This window comes from Staurois parvus, unplaced genomic scaffold (genome assembly GCF_062004578.1).
Source record: "Staurois parvus isolate SC_StPar_1 unplaced genomic scaffold, SC_StPar_1.0 ptg001087l, whole genome shotgun sequence".
NCBI lineage: Eukaryota > Metazoa > Chordata > Amphibia > Anura > Ranidae > Staurois > Staurois parvus.
The window spans coordinates 1,562,951-1,576,144 of record NW_028318883.1 but is presented as its reverse complement, the minus strand read 5'-3'; the positions used below and the strand labels follow the sequence as shown (position 1 = coordinate 1,576,144).

The window sequence follows — 13,194 nt, the reverse complement described above, 5'->3', positions numbered from 1 at the left end:
GATTTTATTTTTAGAGGTTCTTTGCCCCCAGTACAGCCTGGTGTTACCAAACAAAGGGACGCTTCTGCAAAATACCCCGCAAGAAAAGTTACTATAATACAGATGGTTTTTTTTCCTCATTATTTACATTCCTTTATAGTATTTCCTAAACAGTGGTAATTGTTCCAAATGTGTTCCACATATTTGCTAATTTTAGTTGTTGAATTATTTTCCTTTACTTTGTTTTATGACCTCCCAGTTGTGGTCAATCCTTCCCGCATATGGGGCCTTGCACTGCCTTGGGAATTAAAATGCATGCTAGCTTGTCTGGTTTTGAATGATTCATCTTGAGGAACTTAGGCTGCAGATGTCACCTCACTACTTCAAAAAATATAAACTTTAAATATTTGTGTTGCCAAATTGAGTTCCTTTAAATCTGTTACTTTGATAAACTTCTTCCTTCTAGACAGGATGGTATGTGGGGTTTATTTCTTCTGTACGTGTTGGGTAAACAAATACACCAATGATATTCTCTACAGACAAAGACAAGTTGTATGCGTACGTTTACTGTGAAAACTTTGCTAACAAGTTTTGAACGCAATTGTATTTTTGTATATTCATTTTTATTTTTTTTTTTAGGCATCATTTTTAGATGATGGCATACTTTTTGTTCTTTATTTTAAATTCTTTGGGGAGTCTTAATAAAGACTCGGTCTGCAAAATGCATATAATTTCTTTCTGTGCAAATGGGTACAAAATTGAATGCTACCCGGCTATTTGCTTTCATTGTTGGATGTTCTTTATTGATCTACATTGTGTGAATCAAGAAAATACTGCATTATAGTGTAGTGCAACAAATAATAATTAAAAAAAATGACCATCAATGTGTCCATTAATCTGTGTTTTAAATTAATGTTTATAAGGGTCAAATCTTCCTGAACATCACCTTGCATGCTTATAGCCTATGTGCTAATGGACTCCCACCTCCTTAAATGACCTCTCTGTACAAATGAGGTCAAACAAACACTCAAAGAGGTCTCCTGCTGGAGTTCAAACCCTCAATGACTTGTAGCATATGGACAGCTGTTGGCAGATATCACAAAACGTTTTCTAACAGTTGATAGCATATTCAAAACATAAAATGGGAAACAAACCGTGATCGCTGATACTCAATCATAGGTGAACAGATCGCACAAAAACTCACATTCAGTGAAAGCACAACAGGTGCCAAACCATGCTAAGATGTGATCCTTATCCCCGAATATCCCCAAGCATGCAAAAATGGACTCTCACCTCCTTACAAGACCTCCAAGTCACATGAGGTTGCGTGGGTTTCCTTGGAGTACTCCGGTTTCCTCCCACACTCCAAAGACATGCTGGTAGGTTAATTGTATCCTGTCTAAATTGGCCCTAGTATGTGTATGTATGGATGTGAGTTAGGGACCTTAGATTGTACACCCCTTGAGGGTTAGGAACTGATGTGAATGTACAATATATATATATGTAAAGCGCTGCATAAATTGATGTATATAAGTGCCTGTAATACATAAAATAAATAAGCGCTTTAGGCTGTTTCCTGCTGGGCTCTATACCTTCAAAGACCAGTGGTGCTTGGGCAGATGATGAAAGGTATCTCATCACTCTTTCCTCAAAGCAGTTCATGGTATATGCAAAGCATAAAATGGAGGACAAATGGTGCTTTCTGTATATACTCAATTTAATAAAACAAATGGCATAAAAACACTCCCATAAAACTAAAGAACAACAAGTGCTCAAATAGCTCATTAAAATAACATCACAGGTCTGGACATCTCACTGCCCATCCAGAAATGGCATCATGAATGTGGCCCTCCTTCCTATATGTGTTACACCCAAGGACAGGCTTCATCAGTAGGATAGGAGCCACAATGTCAATATCCTACTGATGAAGCCTGTCCTTGGCATACGGCTTGTTTGACCTCATTTGTACAGAGATGTCATTTTATGGAGGCAAGCCTCCATTTGCATATAGGCTGTGCAAATTTAGATTGGAAAAGAGATTGATCATTTATCGAAGTGTGTGTGGCCACCATTGGAAGGGTTGAACTTTTAGCACCAAACGGGGTAAAATAACATATATAGTTGCTACTCATGACAACCAATTACAGAGAACTTCTCATGTACTATGTCATTTTGAAATATACTTTCCAATCTTGATAATTGTAGGTTCATTGTTTTTTTTGTTTTTTTTTTCTGGTATTAATTGAACACCTAATATTATCACTAGCATAGCTGGATGCTGGAAGAAATCGGCTGTGTTCTACACATGCTTACATGCAGAGTAGTCTGAGTTCTAAGAAGTTTGTCCAGTAGGTGGCATCTGTAGCTAGTTTCTATCTATTTAGAATCCCCCACAATGGTTTTACTGAATTAAAGAAGAACTCCTGTCTAATAAAAGATTGTTCTATAGTTTCTAGCAGCATTGCCATTCAATTAATTAAATGCAGCTGTTTAAGAATGTTCTCTCTGGTTCTGTAGATGGGACAGCTGCTGATAAGTAAATGATCTGATCTCCTAGATTGTAAGCTCGAAAGAGCAGGGCCCTTGATCCCCTCATGTTTTGCATTGTATTGGTATTGTTCTGTCACATGTTCTGTCCCCCTTTGTAATGTACAGTGCTGAGCGAACCATTGGCGCTTTATAAATACTGTTTAATAATAATAATAATAATAATAATAATAATAATAATCTTCTAAATTTGTGCATGAAACAAGGAGCCAGCAGCAGTGCAGGATAGTTCCAAGACCTTACTGTCGCTGATAGCGGTCAGTCTCAGGTGACAATTGGGAAACAAGCTGCAGCTGCTAAAGTGATAAAGAAGTTAAAAATGAAAAGCTGGTAAGTGTAAATTTCAATTTTTAAAACCTCCTGTACATCTTACAGGTTATAATAGAAATAATTGAGTACTGTCGTGATGCTTATTTTTTTTGCACTAACATACAATTTTCAGGACAAGCTTTCGGGTTATGTCCCCTTCTTCAAGGTCCAAGCCGGACATACCCAGAAAGCTTGTCCTGAAAATTGTATGTTAGGGCAAATAAAAAAAAGTATCACGGACAGTACTCGATTGTTTCTGTTGCAAGTTCATTAATACGGCTACAATCACCTTAAGCAAAATAGGTTATAATAAAAACATGTACAGGAAATGTATTACATAAAAGCCTTAGATGTCCTAAAAGTGGACCTTGCATCAAAGACAAGGTATGCTTATTCAAGTCTGGCAGACAGTATGTAAGATGGCATATGTAAGATCACTGCATTAATGCTGAAGAAAAAAAATAAAACTTGTGAAGAAAAATCTTCTAAAATATACCAACAGTACACCCATCTTCCATCAGAGGCACCTATACGAGAATGGGAATCCTGCATATCCCAAATCTCAGAAGAAAACACTTCTGCACTGTGCTGGAGAATCTCATGAGATTTGAGATGTTCCCAGGATCTCACTGGAAGGATTGTAATGTTTTCCTGTCCTGTGCAGAAGCCTAGCAAGTTTCTTTCTTTCCTTTCCTTTTCTTTTCGTTTCTTTCTTTTCTTTCTGTTCTTTCTTATTTCACTCTATGTAAGGCCTTCTTATTTCACTCTATGTAAGCGTACACCCATGTGAGGGCCATGTTGGCCAGATGTTTGTGCATCCCAATGCAGGTAGTCCTGTTCATGTAAATTGGGGCAAAGCGTCTGAACAGACATAGCCGCTGCTCCCAACTTTGAAACTGCGGGAGCAGGTCCCCAAATGCACACTATCTCTGATTTGGGGACCAGCACCCACATGAATGTCAAATATTTATTTTTACTATTATTATAATAATTATTATAAAAATCAGTATTTATGGGAAATTGTAACACTTAACATGTTGCTTTTTGCTTTACAGAAGATGCACACAAACATAATGCATTTTTGTAACTGCTATTGGTAGTAATCTAAGCTGACAACATATTTGAGGTCTGTCTCTGTTGCCTTGCAGATTGATGGTGAAGTCAGAGTCTGTCACAGCATGGAGTTTGTCTACAGCTGGATTCTGAACAAAATCTATTTCTTTAAACACAGAGTGGTTGGCTTACCAGAAGATGAACCTAATCTCCCACCTCTTTGGTCTCTACAGTCACCTTTTAAGCAATGGACTATATACTCCAAAGCAATGCTTGCTTCTTCTCTTATTTGCTTTGTTGTTTTCTTCATTCTTCAACGTTGCAAAAGAACCCCTGTCACAACAAAAGCTATGGTCAGAAAGTTACCAGCAGCACCTTTAGAAGGTGTGGGTATACCACGGCGCCCTCTCCTGGACAGGTGGCTGCATTACTTTGTCCTGCTTCTTGTGATGACTTTGTTTGTTTCAATCCCTTGGGAATGGTTTCGGCTATACAAGATAGAAGTGGCTAAGAAGATGGGAATACTTTCAGAGGTAAGCTATACAGTGTGTGTGTATGTATATGTGTGTATATGTGTGTGTATGTATATGTGTGTATATGTGTGTATGTGTATATATATATATATATATATGCCATAGTGAAATGCTAATTTAAAAGTCTGCTCTGCTCAAAAAAATGCTTGTTTTTTGTTGGCAAGTTGAAAGGCATGTTGACTTTTTCTGTCTTTCAGGGAATGCAGTGGTCCCTATGGGAATTCTCCCTTCCCATTTTAATCAGTACTAAAAAATTTTCCGTAAAGTCTTTGTGCTGCACATTATAGTTTTTTGCATTTTATAGCCTACCCAAATGTATTATATATCTTTTTAGGGGGCACAAATAGGGCTTTAGTTTGGTACGAGATTTGTATAAATATATTTTTTTTTTTTCATGATTTTTTTTTTTTTTTTACAGAACACAACATTTACATAATTGTGTACCCCCAGATATTCATAACAAAATGTAACCATCAAAGTCTACCAATTAAAATATATAAGTGTTGGGTTTTTTTTTTTTTTTTTTTTGGTAAAATGGCAAGATGGTAAAGCTTAAAGTGAATTTATGCATTTTACTTTGTAAGAGCTTTGCTCCCCTTTCGACACTACATTGCGGTGCATGCAAGGGAAAAAAAATCTGTTTGCTTGGACTGTTGGAATAAAATTAAGATAAGTCCAGGTCTTTTTGGTAAGAATATAAAATAGCAATGCGGCAACTTTTTCACAGGTTTGCGATTGTTGAAAATTCAAATAACATTGCGTTCTTTTCAGCAAGCATTTGACCCTTGCACAATAAACGCAAATGTAATGCAGATCATTTCAGGGACCTGGGATCAATCTGAATAGTGTTTTTTTTTTTTTTTTTTAATTAAAAAACCATATATAAGTTTTTTGCACTTCTTGGTGAGTGAGAAACTTGTCAGTGGAAATCTAATCTAGACCCCCCCCCCCATGCAGCTGTACAGCAACAGATCGCTTCTAATAGTGATCCATTCCTGATTGCAATCTTCAAGCAGTGGATCACTGCAGCAGGCACCTATTGTTGCATGTATGCGCTGGACACAGCTGAAACAGCACTGGCCCAAGCCTCTGTACTTGGAGGAACTGCCATGATGTCCCATCATTTCCAATGTAATTCTTCTGCATTGCATTTACAATGATCTGCTACAAGGTATGCTATGACGTTCTGAAGCCCATGAGTTAATTGTTTGTTTCAGCTCACGTAGATCCATGAAGTAGCTGCTGAGTCTGGGTACCATTGCCTGACAAACGTTCTAACATTTCCCTACTCTGTTCAAAACGAACAAATTTGGCTGAAGTTGAACAATAAAGCAGAAAAACAATATAGAGATTGATTTTAATTCTTGCTTTATAGAAGGCAGCAGAAATCCAAACTACTTTCTACTTAATTTCAGAATCTAGGATGAATATCGTGTATTTGTTGAACTCCTTATGCAAATAAGTTCCCCTGCCAAACCCAACAAATGGAATACTTTGATATCAACACATTAGGAAGAGCTGTTTTCTAGGGTGATAAAGGAAGGGAGTTGTGCCAACCTGGCACCCTAGCAAATGCTGCTATCAGAATCCCAGGAATCTGCGGAACATTTTAACATCTTAATCCATGGCCATTGTTTTTTATGCATGGAGTACAGATGTAACCTTTTGCTTCTATTAAGAGAGCTATACCAATCTTTTTTATGGTTTTTTTTTACGAACCATCGTTAATGCAGGAGGTCCTAAAAATATGGTGTTTTCTTAATAAAGTGTATTTAGAGTCTGACATAGAAATTCTCTGTGTAATCAGTGATTTAATATCTATTTTTTCTGTCCTAGTTAATTGAAATAAGACTCTCTGCAAATAGCGAAACTCACCTGTGTAATAATCCTGCAATACACAGCTGTAGAGTGCAGTGACACAGATTTCTCACCCTGTTTGCATGTGGCCAGCCATGTAACCCATTTTATTTTTATTTCAGGTACTTATATAGCGCCGTCAATTTACGCAGCGCTTTACATATATATTGTACATTCACATCAGTCCCTAACCCTCAAGGGGCGTACAATCTAAAGTCCCTAACTCACATTCATACATACACATACTATGGACAATTTAGACAGGAGCCAATTAACCTACCAGCATGTCTTTGGAGTGTGGGAGGTACCCGGAGGAAACCCACACAGTCACAGGGAGAACATGAAAACTCCAGGCAGGTGGTGCCGTGGCTGGGATTCAAACCAACGACCCTAGTACTGCCAGGCGGAAGTGCTAACCATTTAGCCACTGTGCTGCCCATTTATTATCGCTTAAAATGCACGTTTGTCTGGATGTTCTATGTGTCCTGACATTCACCGATGACAAAGAAACCTGCCTTTACCCACGTTCAGGATAGTCCTTATTTCTTAATCATACATCATAACAGGACACAGGATGAGTATTGGGGTATAAAGCTGTAAAAGACAGTCCAGGAGAACCCTCCCACTTCCAGCATGCCTCAGGTAGCTCTGTAGGCTTTGTTGAGTCACCTCTATTAATCTGTTGTTTTTTTGTGGGCCTGTTAGCCTTTGTCTTTTGTCTGCTTTTGAACATTCCAATGTACTTAAAATTTTCATTCTGTGAGCCTAATGTACTCAAAGAGAGAGACTTTACGTCACGTCAAAAAAAATGTAGTTTGCTATTCAGTACAACCCTCCTCCTCTCCTGCTCAGATTTTGTCAACTGTGGCTAGTTTGCAATCCACAGGAATTTTGACAGCTGGCATCAGTGGGTGTATTCCCATTGCAAGTGCAGGAGATTAAAATAGTGATTCTCCAATAAATAAAGAACAACTGCAGATAATGTAAAAATTACCTATGGGAAGCAGGATAAAAACACAGGGGAAAGATAGGCAGCAAGCCCATCATAAAGAGGCATTTTTAAAAATAAGGAACTATTTTCATGTGACATTTTGATAGCTGCCACAGTGCTTATACCAGTAAAGTTTATCATTGGACTTTAGAACTATTTTAACAATCAGTTTGTTTTTCTGCCAAGTAATTTTTACTTGATTATTTAGTAGTCAAGATGTTGGTATTACCGGTACTTAAAGTTTTGAAATGTTCTAGTGAGTATTCATTGAGTTCCTTTTCTTAAAATTTTCTTTGAGTGTCTATGGTGTCATCTTAAATGAAACATAATCCTTTGTCTTTGGGCAGATAAATGCTAGGACTACTGATTTTCATGCTTCCAACATGTCAGAATATTTATACATGCCATTCATTTTGTTTCTGTAGATATTGGTTCAGATTTTAAATGGTTTCTCTCTTTTGAATGCTTTCCCCAGTGTATTTTTGTTTGTCATTCCACATGCCATTCTTATCCATCTTACCTTTTATACTTAGGTGGTTCTGGTCTTGCTGAACTTTCCATAGGGTTTTTTTCTAGCGGGTTTGGGCCATATGCATTACTTTTTTTCAAACCACTTTTATACTTTTTTTTTCAACCACTAGGTTTGTTTACAACCGCAAAACTGGAAATGATTAAATGCTCATCGCTTCTGGTTTCTTAGACTGGGGGGGGGGGGGCACATTCCCTGCTGCTGCTGCTGCTAATTAGCTGCTAAAACAATACTAGTAACTGGTCCACAAGTGGATAATACATTAGAGAGATTGCAGTTCATTTTTTCTTTCAGATTCTTGGTGGGGAATTAATTAGAATTGGTGCAGTCATATAGCTTGTGCCACTCTTCTCAACTAAGGAAATAGAGCAGATCCTAATTATCAAACAAAGAGTATGTTCCTTTGTAATTTAGGTACAATCTGCTTTGTTTTCTATATCTGCGCCAGGAACAACATAGAGAGGAGAGCAAAAGCTACTTCCTCCTGCTCCAGGAAGGTTGTTAAACCTGTGTTTTCTGGGTTGAACAGCCCAGAATATGGGCAGGGAGTGGAGCTTACCCTACCTGTATGCATGCACAGCCCATGTAGAGGTCTGCCAGGTTAATGACCGTTTACATCCCATACACCAGATAAAATCTGGCAGGAATTTTTGGCAGTTTTCTGTCTTGAAAACTGTTGTGGCTTCCACACTAATTAACAAAGGGATCACAACAGTTTCTATTTCACTTTGAAAAAGAAAGTGGTGCAGATAGACCTGAAATCTTTGCCATTATAATAGAGGGGAAGCTTTAATACCCCCTTATGTGTCTGATTGAAACATTGAACAATGTCTTGTGGATGAGGGGATGGGGGGGAAGTAGTATATGGAAGTTTAGAATGGATACTAAGCTCTTTAAATAGACTTTTTTTTTCCCCCAGAATTCATTGGGGGACAATGAATTCTGTATGCTCTAACCATAATATATAAAGTAGATATGTACAAAAACTATACATTCCTTTTTTTTTTTTTTAATTTCCTAATTGTTCAGAATATACTTTTTCATTTGATAATCTTCAGTCTTCCTGTTTTGCTTTTTCATGTGTTCTGTTTGTCAGCTATTTGTCCTTTATTAATCTACAAAATATATTTGCTAGATGTAAGCCTTTGTCTGCTGTTGATTATGAGTGCATGGTTTACTTCCGTGCCTCCTCTCTCTGAACAAATTAATGCTAAACATTTTATTGAATATCTCCCAGGCAGGTTGACCACATCTTGACCTTGAAATTTTTCCTTCTAACAATAGACTGAAATGGCAATCTCCCAGCAGCTGTCTTCTGTATACAATTTGTTTGTCTGTTGTAATTTGTTGACCAAGGAAGAACTCAAAATGTAATGTAATTTGTTCTCTATCTTCTGTGGGGTCTAGGATGCAGTAAAGAGGCAGCTGGTTCGTGCTAAACTAGAGATAAATCCACTATGTCCAGATCCATAACACAAGGATAATATACCAAAATAAGTTTAGTAATAACAAACTGAGTATTTTAGTGTTTTTATTTTTAAGGAGGACCTCTACTGTGAAATCTGTGCCCCAAGGGGTGGATCTAGGGGAGGGATGCACTACGTCAAAATCGGATGGGTACTATGTGAAAAGCATAGGAGAATAGTTAAAATGCTAGTTGTGAGAGAGTTGTGCCTCCATGGGACCTCGGAGAGCCCAGAGTCTAGGAAAGATGATGGGGTTGATTTACTAAACCTGATGCAGCTTTGCAAAGAAACCAATCAGCTTCCATGTTTTTTTTTTTTAACTAAAAGATTAATTGAACAAACTGAATTTATAGGCTGATTTGGCTACCAAGCACAGCTGCACCAAATTTTTGCACCCTCCTGTTTTAGTAAATCAACCCAAATGTGTCTGTTGGACTCTGAACTCGCAAGGATGCCAAACTCAGAAATATAGTAAATGACATACCATATAATGCAAAATATACATTCCATAATTTCTAAAAAGTGGATCATTGAAAGTATGGCGAGTCTTGTGTTGCTTGAAATAATAATAAAAAAAAATACAACAATGAGAACACAGCAGGGTTCTGTTTTAAAGAGTGATAGGACGTGGGACAGGTGCAACATAGAAATTATATCAATGATGGTTTGGTTTGTCTGTAACTCTGTTCCTGAAGAGCATTCAATTGGTTTACTGGACCAGAGCCAGTTGGATGCTGAGTACTTTACAACACATGCTATGCAAGCTGCGCTTTGTGCCAAACGTTTTGAGTTATCGAATATGTTCCCCTCATTTATTTAATTGCCCCTACATTACATAGCACTTCAATGTGCCATCTCTTAACCAGTTCTCTACCGCGCTATAGCCGAAGGAAGGCTACAGCGCGGCTGTCTGGTTCCGGGACAACGTCCATGGACGTCATTCCAGAACACGCCCCCAGCGGAGCTCACCTGGCGCTGCCGGTGATCACTGTGTCCTACAGTTGCCGGTTATCGGCTGCACTTTCCTGTCACAGCGTGAGGAAAGTACTGCCGAGAACTGGAAATTGTCAGTGAAGGGATCGGCACTGATCATCAGGGCACTGATCGGTGCCACCCATCGGTGCTTCCCAGCAATGCCACCCATCAGTGCTGCCCATCAGCGCTCAGCAGTGACACCCATCAGTACTGCCCATCAGTGCAGCATCATCAGTGCTCTTCACTGCTGCCTGTCAATGCCGCCTATCAGTACCTCCTATCAGTGCCCATCAATGATGCCTATCCCTGTCACCTCATCAGTGCCGCCTATCAGTCCAGCCTCATCAATGCACATCAGTGAAGGAGAAAAATTACCTGTTTGCAAAATTACCTCCTATCAGTGCCCATCAATGCTGCCTATCCCTGTCACCTCATCAGTGCCCATCAATGATGCCTATCCCTGTCACCTCATCAGTGCTGCCTATCAGTGCATCAATGCACATCAGTGAAGGAGAAAAATTACCTGTTTGCAAAATTTTATAATCGAAACAAAGAAAAACTTTTTTTTTAAATTTTCAAATGTTTTGCTCTTTTTTTTGTTTATATCACAAAAGATAAAACACCCAGTGGCGATTAAATACCACCATAAGAAAGCTCTATGTGTGTGAAAAAAAGTGATAAAAATTTCATATGGGTACAGTGTCACATGACCGCATAATTGTCATTCAAAGTACGACAGCGCTGAAAGCTGAAAATTGGCCTGGGGAGGAAGGGGGTATAAGTGCCCGGTAGGCAAGTGGTTTTAAAATAGTACTTGAAATATTATGATGTGACAAAGAATATGTTTGAAAATCCGCATGCTATCTTGGATCTTCTGAGAATAGTGTTACAGGAATTGATATACTTGTGCAGGTGCATCTCAATAAATTAGAATATCATCAAAAAGTACATTTATTTCAGTAATTCAATACAAATAGTGAAATTCATATATTATATAGATTCATTACACACACAGTGGATATATTTCAAGCATTTCTTTCTTTTAATTTTGATGATTATAGCTTACAGCTAGTGAAAGCCCAAAATTCAGGATCTCAAAAAATTTGAATATTACATAAGACCAATAAAGAAAAAGAAGACAAAAAAAGGATTTTTAATACAGAAATGTTGGCTCACTGAAAAGTACGTCCATGTACAGTATAGTATGCACTCAATACTTGGTCGGGGCTCCTTTTGCATGAATTACTGCATCAATGCAGCATGGTATGGAGACGATCAGCCTGTGGCATTGCCGGAGTGTTATGAAAGCTCAGGTTGTTTTGATAGTGGCCTTCAGCTCATCAGCATTGCTGGGTCTGGTGTCCCTCATCTTCCTCTTGACCATACCCCACAGATTCTCTATGTGGTTTAGGTCAGACGAGTTTGCTGGCCAATCAAGCACAGTGATACCATGATCATTAAACCAGGTATTGGTACTTTTGGCAGTGTGGGCAGGTGCCAAGTCCTGCTGGAAAGTGAAATCAGAATCTCCATAAAGCTGGTCAGCAGAGGGAAGCATGTAGTGCTCTAGAATTTACAGAATAATACAGCAACAATACAGTTCAATACAAGAGGGTTAGGAGGGCCCTGATCCTGGGAGCTTTCAAGCTAAGATCATTTTTGTTTTCTAAATAGAATGTACAATGTCTCTTTAAACCGTTTGTGGAGTGTTTCTATGTCAATTGACCTGAACAGCCAGTGGTCAAATAGAGTGTATACTGTATGTTATTACTGGATGTAATGTACCAATTTTAACAAGTTCACAAAACTCATTTAATGTGTTTCTTATGTTGGGCTTGGGGGAATTTTGATTAAAATGTTTAACCTCTTCCTCTCTAACATTTTTTGGAGGAGGATAAACGTTGCCTAATTCAAACTTTGCATCAAGAACAACGAATAGAAGTTGTAAAGTCTGTACGCAAAGAACACTTGCAACCCCCCCCCCCCTCCGGGGGCCAGCAGATGAAGAGAGATTCCACTTCATGAATGTTGACACTTTGGCTGCACATCTATCGCCAAAGACTTCTCTTATTCTCTCATTTTGGCCAATGGCCACTGAAACTGTCTGCGCAACAGCCTCAATCCTTTCATGCTCTTTTCAAAAAAATATTCTTTTCTTTCTCATGCTCTTGTGACTAATACAAGCTGTCACTTCATTAAAATACATTGCTGTTAAGTCACACTGCATTTCTTTTTAGAACCATTATAAACAATTTTTTTTTTTTTTCAAGATAAGAAGACAATGAGAAATAAAGGGAACAAACCCCACTCTCTCACCAACTGCAGTAGGTCATACCCAGAAACGAGAGGGGGGGGTGGAATTTGGAAAGACCATTGGACTAGTCCATTAAGAGATGGCGATGACAGTGCAATAGAGTCATAGGGGGCAAAAGAAGGAAAAAAGGAGAAAAGGTTTTCTGATTCTAAGGTTGAAATTAAAGTGCTCTGGACAAAATGTATGGCCCAACTGAACTTTCAGTTTAAATCTGCTAAATAAATCCCATGGAGCCTCAAAACAGAAGGTGATGAAAGTCTTGCGTGTACTTTAGAAAGCAGCCATAGCCTAAATAGAAAAACCTGTCCCCTGCTGTCATGCTGCAGAGTGGAACCCTTGTGGAAGCAGTGATCTCTCTGCAGAGGTCTGACATGCCCTCTGCTGAGCCAAACATAGCTCTGTGATCAGCAGATCATCTGCTTCTTATTGATTGGTGAGTTCCAGCTTGGACTCAGCAGGGGGTGTGCCATATCTTTCCTAAATCAAAGAATCATGTATATTCTTCTGTGAATCTGCGATTTGTGTATTTCCTCCTGATCTGTGCAGTAATCCAGTGTGATAGTTTACCTCTGTACAAGAGCTATCGATAATAAACAGTTCACTGCCTCTCTCTCTCCTTGAGCAGGGAGATTAGTCTTGTT

At 38.6% G+C, this 13,194-nt stretch overlaps 1 protein-coding gene across 1 annotated transcript in view; it reads left to right on the top strand.

The window, feature by feature from the left end:
* Positions 1-13,194, top strand: part of LOC149440434 (chloride channel CLIC-like protein 1) — a 149,292-nt gene that overhangs the window by 55,362 nt on the left and 80,736 nt on the right. Inside the window, exon 3 of the mRNA XM_089658652.1 lies at positions 3,984-4,421. Within this exon, the coding sequence (XP_089514778.1) occupies positions 4,014-4,421 (408 nt within the window). The 5' untranslated portion in view covers positions 3,984-4,013. The remainder of the gene's footprint in view (positions 1-3,983; positions 4,422-13,194) is intronic.